General features: G+C 45.7%; 1 protein-coding gene across 6 annotated transcripts in view; it reads left to right on the plus strand.

Annotated features, from left to right (window-relative positions):
* Positions 1-12,792, plus strand: part of Gpm6b (glycoprotein M6B) — a 152,069-nt gene that overhangs the window by 133,627 nt on the left and 5,650 nt on the right. For all 6 annotated transcript variants that reach the window (XM_075958256.1, XM_075958257.1, XM_075958254.1 and 3 more), the window contains 4 exons: positions 1,843-2,029; positions 4,740-4,896; positions 9,239-9,410; positions 12,109-12,182. In XM_075958256.1, the coding sequence (XP_075814371.1) occupies positions 1,843-2,029; positions 4,740-4,896; positions 9,239-9,410; positions 12,109-12,182 (590 nt within the window). The remainder of the gene's footprint in view (positions 1-1,842; positions 2,030-4,739; positions 4,897-9,238; positions 9,411-12,108; positions 12,183-12,792) is intronic.

Here is a 12,792-nt window from a genome sequence, read left to right on the forward strand (position 1 = left end):
ACTCAGTCCCCAAGAAAGTCATGTATCCAAAAAAAAAAAAAACTGAACAACTCCAACATCCATGTTCACAAATCTTAAGTGTCCAGACTTCTTTAAGGAATTAACTTGCTAATGAAGTTGGAACCGTATCATGCACTGGCTCTATTTTATGAGGCTTTGCATATCTGTTTCAAAAAGTTGGACCTTCCTGAATAAAACTGGTTGTCATTTTGAAGTAGGAGGATGCAAGGCTCCTTGGGAAAACCCTGATATTTTGCATTTTCTAATGAGCTAAAGGGCAGTTTCAGAAAGCAGAGCATCCAGTCACTTTCTGTGGTAGAGCGAAATGAATGTTGCCTTCACATGGGATACTCAGCTAAGGAAAGTTCATCACTGGTTTGTTCTGCTGGCTTTGCCATCCCTGAATCCTATGAAGACCATTTGATGGGAAGCCTTTTAAGTAGCTTAGTACGCTTACCCCGAACTAATGAATTGCCCTTGATTGCTGTTGAGCATGTTAATGCATTTAAAGTTGAATTTGCTCTGACAGGCCATTTACTGGAGGGTCTGGATAATATAAACATGGATGGGAGGTCAGAAGAGCTACAGACATTATCCCCAAGGCCAGCACTGTGATAACTAGAAGATAAATGTCTCTAAACTAAAAATGTTATCTGGCCATGGAGGTCAGGCAGACCTTTATGAAGACCTTTATTTCAAGGAAAAGTTTCTCTAAAAAAGAGATAAAGGGACCAGATAGTTTGCTCGGTGATTAAGAGTACTTCTTGTTGCAAAGGGCCTGGTTTCCATCTCCAGCACCTACAGGGAGGCTCTTCACCTCCTTTGGCACGAGGCATGCAATGCACAGAGGTATATGTACATGCAGACAGAACACTCATCCACATAAAATAATAAAAATAAATCTCTTTTTAAAATTAGATAAACGTCTCACCTTCTCTATACCAAGTGTGAAGTCTGGCTCTGTCTCCTTCATTTCACTTCATAGAGTCTCATTTTGTCCTTTTCCTCCCCTCTTCTGTTTCTTTTTTTCCCTTCAACTACTTAAAATCCCCTACTGGGTTTGGGTTTCTGACTCTAAGCATGTGGCATGTGTGTTAAGATGAAAACTGGGGAGGAGGAGGACTGCAAATGAATTGCTTGTGCTGCCTAGGTTGGAGACGGGAAATTTTTATTAAACAGCTGAGGTAATTTCTGGTATCATTTGGAAGCAAACTTGGGTGGACCCTCTTGGGTGGATGTTGGCGACTTGGTACTTCGGTACCTTTGAGGCCCTTCCCGAAATGATCCCCTTGGTATTTTTCCAAACCTGGCAACAGTCTAATTACCACATTGGATTCTTCCAGGCTCCCAGGACAACAAGGGCTTGGGGAAAGCCATCAGGTGCTACAGCAGTAGATGTATTTGAAACCCCAGAAGGCTGGATTTCGAGAAAACCGGACTGTGGCTTCTCTTCATGGAGACACAGTGGCTCTACAGTCCTCTCCTTTGTCTTTCTCAGTAGAATGGGTGCTCCTATTATCACTTGGACAGGTGCCCCTCTGCCTCACAGTCAGTCAGGAAGCTCTCAACTTAGGGTACATCTCATAAGTGACAGTTGATGGCTGTCAACTCACTACTTTGGGAGACTCTGAATTACAGGTGCACTTTCCTTAGGAGTACCAGGGTCCTCACTCACAGAATGTGATACCATGGCAACTGCCCCTGTGGTCCTTGGGGTGTTCACATATTAGTCATAGAGCTGAGAAGGGTGATGGAGTTAGATATGTATATGCAAATGGTAGCGTTCATGAACACCAGAGGCATCCCTGCCCATCATGGTCGCCTTTTTCTCCTTTGGTCTAGGTTGCTTCGAATGCTGCATCAAGTGTCTGGGGGGAGTTCCCTATGCCTCCCTGGTGGCCACCATCCTATGCTTCTCGGGAGTCGCCTTGTTCTGTGGCTGTGGGCATGTGGCTCTCGCGGGCACCGTGGCAATTCTTGAGCAACACTTTTCTACCAACACCAGTGACCATGCCTTGCTGAGTGAAGTGTGAGTATCCTTTTCCCTTTAGACATGTATTTAAGATGCAACCATCTCAGTGCTTTTTGACAGGCTATCCTGTCCTCGAGCAGAAAATCAACACCTTTGATTAAAGCTTGCTATATTCAGGTAGAAAAAGTCCACAAGGGATTGGGATGTAGTTGAGCTGGTAGAGTACATGCTTCCATGCACAAAACACTGAGATCCATCCCCAGCTCTGCAAAGACTGAGCATTCCTATATTCCCAGCACTCAGGAGTAGAAGCAGAAGGCTCAAAAGTTCAAGTTCATGGTCATATTTATTTGTATAAAAGAAATTCTCAGAGAATACTTTTTTAAAATATTAGAAGTTCAAAGTCATAGCAAATTTGAGGCCAGTCTTGGATATGAGACCCTGCTTCATGGAATAGAAAGGAAATGAGGGGGGGAGGGATCCATGATACAAAAAAAGGAAAAGGCCAAGAATGTAGTGGGTATTTGAGGCCCAGGGTAGATTCTCCTTTGCATATGACAACGTGTACATAGTCCACACAGTAGTGGTAGATGTAGGGACTGTAACACAGTGACAGGTTGATGCTGTAGAGCGCCCTACCAGACCATTGTCATTGTTCCCATGTAACAAGAACCCTCTAGTTTACCCCCTGAAATGGATGCTCTGTGGAGGACTCACTCAAGTCTAAGTCAACAGGAACAGTATTTCCACATCAATTCCATATCTGAGCAGGAGATCTAAGCCCAGAACATCCTAATGCAGCAAAGGGAAAGTTCTGGAAACAGCGCTGGCCCTCTGTCTTCCTACTCTGCAGTGATTCTCAGGGGAAGCTCAGCAGGTCTCAGGCTTGATTTCATGACTGCAAACGCCGCTGCCATATGTACTTGCTGCAAGTAGCTTCCCCTTGCTCGATTCCTTGGGTCTTTTTGTTTAAGTTCTGAAGGTTCCATGTTTGTGGGTTGTACTTGTGAAATAACCGTCAGAGTGGCAAAGGCATAAATGACCATTTGTGGGATCACGATGAAATGACTTTTAGTTTGGACGTTGATGGTCTTGCTATGGCCTTGACTGCCCTTGGCCCTGCTTCTGCCTCCAAATACTGGGATTACAGGTATCAATTACCAGGCCTGGCAAACTTCACATTTTAAAATCTGTTCACGAATGGCATCTAAAGAAATGAGCAAGGATGAGAAAGCTGCATTGGGGGGAAATCAACCCATACAAATGTGCGTAACGAATGCATGTGTGGAGGGCTGGGGCCATAGCCTGATCAGTAGCATGCTTGCCTGATATGTGTGAAGCTCTGGCTTGGATTTCAAAGCACTCCACAAACAGGGTCCACACACCTGTAGCACCAGTGCTTAAGCGGGTGGAGGCAAGAGGACCAGAAGTTTAAAGTCATCCTCGGTGTTGAGGCATAAATATGTATTGGAGCCAGATGAGACTGGCCATGGCTCAGGAACACAGATGTAAGGTCAGCCCAAATTCCACGTCCCAGCATGAAAGCAGCTTCGTGTTTTATAGTAACAATCAAGAAGGTCACAGATCAAGTCACTCTTCAAATGCATTGATGCAAACATCAGAGAGGCAGGTTACAGCAAAGCAGCGACCCTCTGTTGATGGCCTCAGAGACTATCTGATGGCACTTGTAGCTTTTGGTTGGTGGAAGTTAATGCTCTACCAAGCTAAGACATTCCAAGGATATTTTTTTTCTTTTTATCTGTTAGTCATGGGGCATTAGGTCTGGCACAGAGGTGGACAAAGAATGGCTATTTGGGGGGATTAAAGATAACCCAAGCTAAACTGCAATTAGGATCTGGACCTGTCCAAAGTGACTAATTACTAACCACTTAATAAGCCTTGTAGAAGCTCCAGTTTGAAATGGCAGTATCTTTCTGCGAGCCTTTGCTTACATCAGTTATGTAGCAAGTTTAAAACTCATCTGGGATACATCTTGTGCTTTCTTGAAAAAAAAAAGATGTACAGAAATCTACAGGAAAAAAAATATCAGGAAGGGAGTATTAACCCAATTAGCTAGTGATCTTAATCCACGGCTCTCAAACTTCCAAGCAAGTTTACAATCAGCCCATGTCTCACTGCAGAGCAGCTAACGAAATCTCTTGGAGGTGTTGTCCAGGTACCAGTAGCTTCTGAAACAACCCAGATGATTTCAGGGGGAGCCAAAGCCTGAAGATCTGCCAAAGTTGGGAATGAACTTTCTGTAACTTGCCTGTAAGGGGACAATCCCAGCACTTGTGTAACAAAGATCTGCACAGATTTCTCCTTAGAGATACCCTGAGGGCTGACTTAGGTATTTTCTCAGAATAGCGTCAACTACCAAGCCTGGTTGGGAAGCATTTTGATATGTTTGGAAAAGCATGCTGTCTACTGAACCAGGGTTCAAACACCTACTTTGGCACTGAGTGACTTTGAGTGGGTAGCTTGACTCCTCAGTGTCCATGCTCCCTGTAAAAGGGAGATATAAACATCCATCACACAAGACTCCATCAAAGGAAATGCTTGCCCGTTGCTTGAGAAGGCTGGCTATCTCACCCACAGACCTATCACGGAAAGACCTGGGCTGCTAGAATGGGCAGAGATGTCCCTACGGGCTGCTCTATGAGCTGCCCTATGGGCCTTCTGAGGCCACCAGACATGGCACAGGAAGGGTGCCTCGTGTCCCTACTCCACAGTGCTTCTCACGTTTGCAGCCATCTTCTTTTCACAGGATCCAGCTGATGCAGTATGTCATCTATGGGATTGCATCCTTTTTCTTCTTGTATGGCATCATTCTGTTGGCAGAAGGCTTTTACACCACAAGTGCAGTGAAGGAGCTGCACGGTGAGTTTAAAACAACTGCCTGTGGCCGATGCATCAGCGGAATGGTGAGTACTAAACCTGGGTACTCGGCAGAGCCATGCGTGGCTGCGTTTCTTTCTACTAGGAAACTAGGAGCTGTTCAGGGAGGGTCCATGACACAAATACTGTTCTTACCAACATGGCCATAGGGATTTGAAAACCTTTGTGTTGTTGAGAAAATTTGTGACTGGTAGTATTAAGCCAAATATTTCCCTTTTGCCGGGCTCTGTTCTAGAGGAAGATAAATCTTCAAAGCCAGGATTAAGAACTGTTCAATCATGAAGATAAAACTTGACATATGGTAATGTGCATGTGTGTGTTGCCCTGGGAATCAAACCCAGAGCCTTCTGCATCCTAGGCAGGTACTGTACCAGCGAGCTACGTCCCATCAGTTATACAGGTTTTACACATGATATATCCCTATCCAAATGTTGCCCAGACGGCTGGACGTGTCGCTAGTTATTGGAAGAATGGTCAGATGTAGAGAAAATATTTGGAAGTTGAGAAAAGTACTAATGCTCAGGAAGAACCGTGAGGCATGATGTGGGCCCTCCCAGGAGGAAAGCATCAGCCCGCAGGCCAGGGCTGTGGGCTTCCTACTGTATAGTAGTGATGTGATTGCACCCCACTGCAGGGGAGGTGGAAGATAGTACTAGGAAGGGGAAGATGTGGGTCTGACTTCCAGCACCAGGGTAGTCCACTGTTCACAGCAGTTTCTGTGAAGGAGACATGCTTATTGGGGTGGAATTCTTCGTGACTTGACGATCTGAACCTGGCCATGAATGATATTATAGGTGTTATTATATTAAGTTTCTTAAGGTAAATGTGGGGCTGGTGGGATGGCTCAGTGGGTGAAAATGCTCACCGTGCATACATACTATTCAGCCTGAGTTCAAACGTGAGAGCGCACAGTGAAAGGAGAGTGGTGCTAGTGGGGGGGGATGCTGGTAGGGGTGGGTACTGGTGGGGGTGGGTGCTGGTGGGAGTAAGTGGCACCAGGCCAAGGGACAGGAGCACTGAAGTGCAAAATCAGGAAGGGCTTTATTAAAGCCAGAGCAAAACAGAGGAAATTGCTTCACATGAGATCAGGAAAGAGGAACCAGTGTGAGCAGGGGAGGCCCAGAAAAGTCCAGTTCCCATGAACAGGCTGAACAGGAAGAGTGGAGGTGATGGGAAAGACCACCGCTTGGAGGAGGGGTAGGGAGCCAACACAAATGAGCCTTGAATTTCAGGTTGGGAATGGCATCGGTAGGCAAAGACAAGTGGGGTCGTGACAGCATCAACTTGGTAATCCTCAGATCTGGCCAGTCACCTAGTGGTATGGAAGAGGAATTTGGGAAAGTGAGGTTGTAAGAGGCCATCTCAAGATTCAAGTGAGACAGACCGTGAAGATGCCAACTGGATCATGGCATTGGAGTAGAGGAGGGGATCTGGGTGTGGTCATGGGCGGGATAATGAGAGGAGGAAATGAGTGACAAGTCCGGCTCCAGTACTATGCTAAGGAGCTGTGTGCCATTAGGGTGGAGAGAAATTGGTCGATTCACTGTGACCCATGGGGGCTCACTACAACCTTGGAGGATCACGTGCAGTTAGCCAGTGTGTCACCTACAAGCTTGGGGCCGGGGCTTCTGAGAATGGCTGGGAGTTACCTATCTAAAACTGTGAGCAAATTTCCATCAAGGTTTGTGGAGGAGTCCCGAGGTACCTCCCCATCTGCTGGGTAGGTTCAGAAGCCACTTACAGACAAATAATGCCTCTGAAAGTTCAAGAAAGAAGGAGCCAAGGAGCTGGATGCCTGCCAAGGGTCCAGACCATTTGCTGTATCAGGTCCAGTCTGTATGTCATTCCTTCCATTAATGGCCTTCTCACCATTATAGGAGCCCACCTCCTAAAGGCTGTTGGCATATGGTACCTGAAGATGCCTGGACAGCCTACAACCTTGCCCTGACCTCCATTCTGCTAGTTCTGTCCAGGTGGCACCACAGTCGGATGGTTGTGCCTCAGGCTCCTGCTGTCTCTTGTGCCACTGTCCTCCCACAGGGACCAGCCAGACTTCACTTCCCTCAGCATAAGATAAGGCCATGAACAGCCTTACTGAAAGGAGATACCACTGTGGCCACCATTCCTGTTAGGGACGATATGGCTGTGGCCCCGCCTCAGCCTTCTCTTTTGGCTGGTCTGGGACCTGAGACTTGCTGATTAGAGCACACTGGATAGGTAGTGGACTCCGGGATGTGCCTTTCTCCGACCGCCCAACACTGGGGGTACAAGGGTGTACTACCACACTCGGCTTTTTATGTGGCCACTGGGGACCAAACTCAGGCCCTCACGCTTGGAGCAGCAAGCACTTTACCAGGTGAACTATGTCCCCAGCCCCGCTACGATTTCAAAAAGGCTTATATTTATTTAGTGGGGTGAGGGCCATAATAGCATATATCACATATATATCACATGATGCATGTATGGATAGCAGACGGCCACTTGCCAACATCAGTTCTGTCCTCCTACCTTGTGCTTTCTAGGGATTGAATAGGTCACCATCAGGCTTGGTAGCAAGTGCTATCTTACTGGGCCCCCACTTCGGTTTTTAAAGGCTAGATTGACAGGGAAAACAAGCTGCAGGGTTGCTGGTACTGCAGCAGCAGCAGCAGCAGCATCTGAGGAGCAGAGGAGGAGCAACTGAGGAGATGGTACAGCTGTTTGCTGAGAAAGACCTTGCTTTCCCCAGACATTTATGGGAAACACCTACTTGCCCGGGGCGGGGAGGCTACACAGGATTCTTCTTGTTGGGAGGAGCAGCTTCCGGAGGGTACATTCTACCAGCACTGGTGTGACCTCTGGGACCAGGACCCTCTGTAGGAAGTAAAGACTCACCAAGGTCAAGAAACACCAGCCCCTTCTCAAGTCCCTGTGGTGTTATTAGAAAGCCCGTGAAGGGCATCAGTTTTCTGTGGCTAGGGAAAGAACAAGAAAACCTATTCTGGAACAGGCAGCTTGGAAGCCTTAGGGAGGAAGAGGAGGTGTGACCCTGAAGTGTGTTCATTTGAACAATTTTAGTAACGCAGGTGCTTCAGAAACTGACAAGTCCTTGAAAGAACAGGACAATATCCTGTATCTGCAGTTTCCCAGGGTGGCCAATAGGGGGCAGCAGTTTGAACCTGATGTCCAGGTCATTCTTCCTCTGGAGACTCTCCTATGGCATAAAGTTAGGTGAAGATGAAATAGAAGAGGAAAACGAGAATCTTAACAGATTCATTGTGCTCATGACTGTTTGAGACTTTGGTCAAAGTTCAAGATCTAATACTTCTAGTAAGTTCTCTGGATCAGGAACTAGCAGAGTTCCTTTGGAGAGAAGACTCCCTTGGTAGTTGCTATTTTCCCAGACCCACATGCAAGGTAAAACAAGGAGAAGTACTGAGAAACCCACACAATGTTGTGACTCCGTGACCTTTAACGACATCCTGGACCTAGCCCACATTTAGTAGGATGCTGGGAGTTTTCAGAACTGATGTTTTGAAAGAATATCTCATAGGCTGGCCCAAGTGTGCTGGAGTGTGAGCCCAGCTTTATGCAAAGTTGAGGTAGGAAAATCAAAAGTTTAAACAACTTAATGAGACCATTTTTCAAAATAAAAATATAAAAAGGGAACTGAATGTTTATCACAGTGGCAGAGCATTTGCCTAGCACGTACAAGGCCCTGTTTCAATTCCCAGTACAAACACAACACAAAAACAAACAACAACAAAACACAAGCCTCACTCAGGCCCGGGAACTAACTAGCTGGAGGAGTAACGTCACCTCTTGGCTTCTCACGACCTGGATTGTTACAAGAGGAATAGGAGGGACAAGAGACATGCTCAACTGGACGGTCTTGAGTTTGAAACTCATAACAGTATAAAAAATACAGGCAGGGGGATCCAGCTTGGAATCCTACCACTGGGAAGGCAGAGACAAGAGGATCCCTGGGGCTCAATGGCCAGCTAGTCCAGCCTACTATTTGGTCTGTTCCAGAACACTGAGATACAAAAAACAAAACAAAAAAACAAAAAAAAAAAAAAAAAGGAAAGCACCTAAGAAAGAGGAAGTCAAGTTTCTCCACAAAGTGGGGGGCTGAGAAAGTCTGCAGGTCTCCTCAAGCATTGGGGCACTGCCACGCTAGATTCTCCTTGTGGGGCATGACAGCAGTGGCTCCCCTGCTCCTCCATGCTGAGCAGATGTTTCTTCCTCACTTGCATAGCCAGGCCAGGTCCCTGAATGCATCTTGTATCCCATGGGTCCCACACTGGGCAGAAAAGTGCTGCCCTTCCTCTGAGATCAACCTGCCCATATCAGCGAGATTCTTTCTCCCTCTTCTTCTTTTCTACCTAGTTCGTTTTCCTCACATATGTGCTGGGAGTGGCCTGGCTGGGTGTGTTCGGCTTCTCTGCAGTGCCCGTGTTCATGTTCTACAACATATGGTCAACCTGCGAAGTCATCAAGTCCCCACAAACCAACGGGACCTCCGGTGTTGAGCAGATCTGTGTGGATGTTCGGCAATATGGTACCTCCTTCCAATCCTGTCCCCATTACTCCTTCATTGTCTTGTGCCTGTGTGGGGGTTGTAATTAGCAGGTAGACCTCTTTTTCGTTATCATAACACATTTCCTGCCCTCATGAATTCTTCACACTCTGCTCTATTTTCTGGAGGCAAGAATCCAAGGGCTTGCTAGAGGATGTTATTTGAGATTTGTAAAAATATTTTTCAAGAAGCTGGGTGGTGGTGATCCAAGCCTTTAATCGAGCACTCGGGAGGCAGAGGCAGGAGAATCTCTGTGAGTTCTAGGCCAGCCTGGTCTACACAAGCTAGCTCCAGGACAGGCTCCAAAGCTACAGAGAAACCCTGTCTCAAAAAAAGAAAAACAAAAAAAACTTTCAAGTTAGGTACATACTTTAAAAACTAAGTCTTTCATAACAGAAAACTACTTTATATAATGCAGTTCAATAAAAAAAAAACTTTTAGATACCCATTGTAAGAACTTTTTTCAGTTTTTGTTTTCTGCCCTCTTCTTGTTTTTATTCTTATCTCACTATGTAGTCCAGGCTGGCAATCTGACCTTGAACCCATAGCCCCCGTCAGCTTCTTGAATGCTAGGATCCTGGCATGTGCTCCCTTGCCCAGATCTTTTCACTATTACTTTTCACCTAATACATTTGCAAGCCTGGCTCTTTAAAGGGAGTCTTTTTTACATGACCAATTGCTTCAACTTATCTGTACTGAAAGAAACATAAAATGCAGATGTATTTTAAAGTCGCCATGATGGACTCTGGGAGAGCAGCATTCAGTAGTCAAAAGCTGGCTCAGCTAGTTTTTTCTCACAAATGGGATCCTTGGAGAAATCCTCAAAGTCACAGAAGGAGCCACTGGGGCCTCTAACCAATTAATTTGGGTGGAAATTGACTTCCTTGCTGAGGAAAGGCCACATCTTAAAGAGGGAGTGTAATTACTGCTCTAGATAGGATGGTAGAAAATGTGTTCTTGCCAGAAAACAGGGAGGAAGAGAGCTTTCCATTAGAAATGAATACGGAATGTGTCCCGGACAAAGATGGCGCTTTCATTTTTACATAGACTTTCTTATTGGGCTTGTTCTCAACATCTTATCTTACAGCCTGGTATAAAACCTGCCTAAAAGTGCCCACAATAGATCTCTTCTCACAAAGGTTCGGCCTTAAGACAGATTTAAAAGGCCTTGGGCTCATTTCTAAAATACTCATAAAGCTGGGTGTGCCGGCACCTGTCTATAATCATAGGTGTTCAAGAAGCTGAGGCAGCAAGATTGCCAGTTCCTGGCCTGCCTGGGCCACAGAGTCAGACCCTGCTTCAAAACATCAAGTTCCCATAAAGGAATATGTGCAATAATCTCTGCGCTCCTTACAAAGAACACTTGTTGCCATGGTAATGATTTTTTTTAAAATCCTGTCTCTCCCCAGATGGTTATTTTTAAGAGTACTTGTTTGAGTTAATGTTAGAGATGGGAGAGAATGAGGATTTAACAAAAGTCCCTTACGTCCTGTGAGAAGGGGAAACCGAGCCGTACTTAGCATTTAAGCACATCCCATGTATTAAAGAGGGAAAGGAACAGTAACCCAGTGGGCAGTTGTCACTGCAGAGAACTCAAGAGTCCACCCTGTGCTCCTGTGGTCAGGACATGTGAGCTAAGCACTACTATCATACTTCATGAGGGGGTTTCCCTGCAAATTCAATTCACTACAGGGCAAAAAAAAAAATCTAGCCTTGAAAATGTGGGCCAGGCACGGCAATGCACACATTTAATCCCAGCATTCAGGAGGCATAAGGGCAGGCAGATTTCTCCAAAACCAGACCAGTCTACATAGCTAGTCCCTGACCAGCCAGGGTACGTAGATACACACCTTATCTCAAAACTAACTTAAGATAGATACATACTCTATCTACAAAACCAAAATAAGCCAGGCAGTAGTGGTGGTGCCTGCCTTTAATTCCAGCACTCAGGCAGAGGCGGGTGGATCTCTGTGAGTTCAAGGCTAACCTGGGCTACAGAGCGAATTCCAGGACAGATTCCAAAGCAACACAAAGAAACCCTGACTGGGGCGGAGGGGGGGACTAAAATAAAATCTGACACTTACAAATACCAAACTCCACTGACAAGGTACAGTCTGCTGGTGAAAAATGCCCAGCTGTTGAAATCTCACATGGACTAGGGAGAGTGTCTTTGTTCTTGCTCTGTTGCCCACATAGAGCATAGAGCATATTCTTGGTTCCTCATTGCCTGAACCTCAAATACAAGGTACCTTGATTGAAAAGGAGCATAGCTAACAGCTGTAATGAATCTAAAGTGGAAGGCCGGGCGATGGTGGCGCACTTCTTTAATCCCAGCACGCGGGAGGCAGAGGCTGGCGGATCTCTGTGAGTTAGAGGCCAGCCTGGTCTACAGAGCTAGTTCCAGGACAGGCTCCAAAGTCACAGAGAAACCCTGTCTCGAAAAACCAAAAAAAAACAAAAAAAACAAACAAAGTGGAAAGGTCTACTATCATGAGGTGAGCTGACACTGTAGCAAAGTGGTTGAATGTGTGTAGCCTGTGCAAGAACCCTAAATTCCATCCCTAGCATTGCGGGTGGGAGAGACCACCAGTAGCACAACAAAACTAAAGCAGCCCGAATTGAAGTCAAGGCGCTGGGTACTACATCTTGTGCTCATGGTCTGCTGGGGTTCGCTTTGCAGGTATCATTCCTTGGAATGCTTTCCCAGGCAAAATCTGCGGCTCTGCCCTGGAGAACATCTGCAACACGAACGAGGTAAAGAAGCCACAGTCCCAGCACCCGACACGTGCTGATTTACACCTTGAGCTGAGAAACAGGGCTCTAGATGGTAATCAAAGTGCTATGAAAGGCAGGTCTTCCATGTGAACTGTTGAACTCTGTGTAATAACCATCACTCTGCTTTCCACTGACAAAATTAATGTCCACTTCATATGGTACAGTCCATTTAGGAAGGATCCTTAAGACCGTGAACTTTTATTCTCTGCAATAATTTGTGATCCCAAACCTAAAAATCTGAGGAATGATTTTTAGGAATATTTTCAGAAAAAAAAAAACACTTGTCACAGACAAATTTAGTTAATTCTATTTTTTTTTCTTTTTAAAAAAGTCTGTGGCTGGAGAGACGGCTCAGTAGTTAAGAATACCTGGTGTTGTTCAGGAGGATGCAGGTTCAATTCTCAGTACCCATACTAAGTAGCTCACAACTCTCTGTCAAATTCCAGTCCTCCAAAGACGCCAGGCATACATGTGCTGCACTATTAATATATATATTATATATATTAATATATATGCATGCAAAACATCCATACCCACAAATACAATTAAAAACAATAAAGTATCCTAAATTTGTGTGTATGTCCTATAT

This window comes from Microtus pennsylvanicus, chromosome X (genome assembly GCF_037038515.1).
Source record: "Microtus pennsylvanicus isolate mMicPen1 chromosome X, mMicPen1.hap1, whole genome shotgun sequence".
Lineage (NCBI taxonomy): Eukaryota > Metazoa > Chordata > Mammalia > Rodentia > Cricetidae > Microtus > Microtus pennsylvanicus.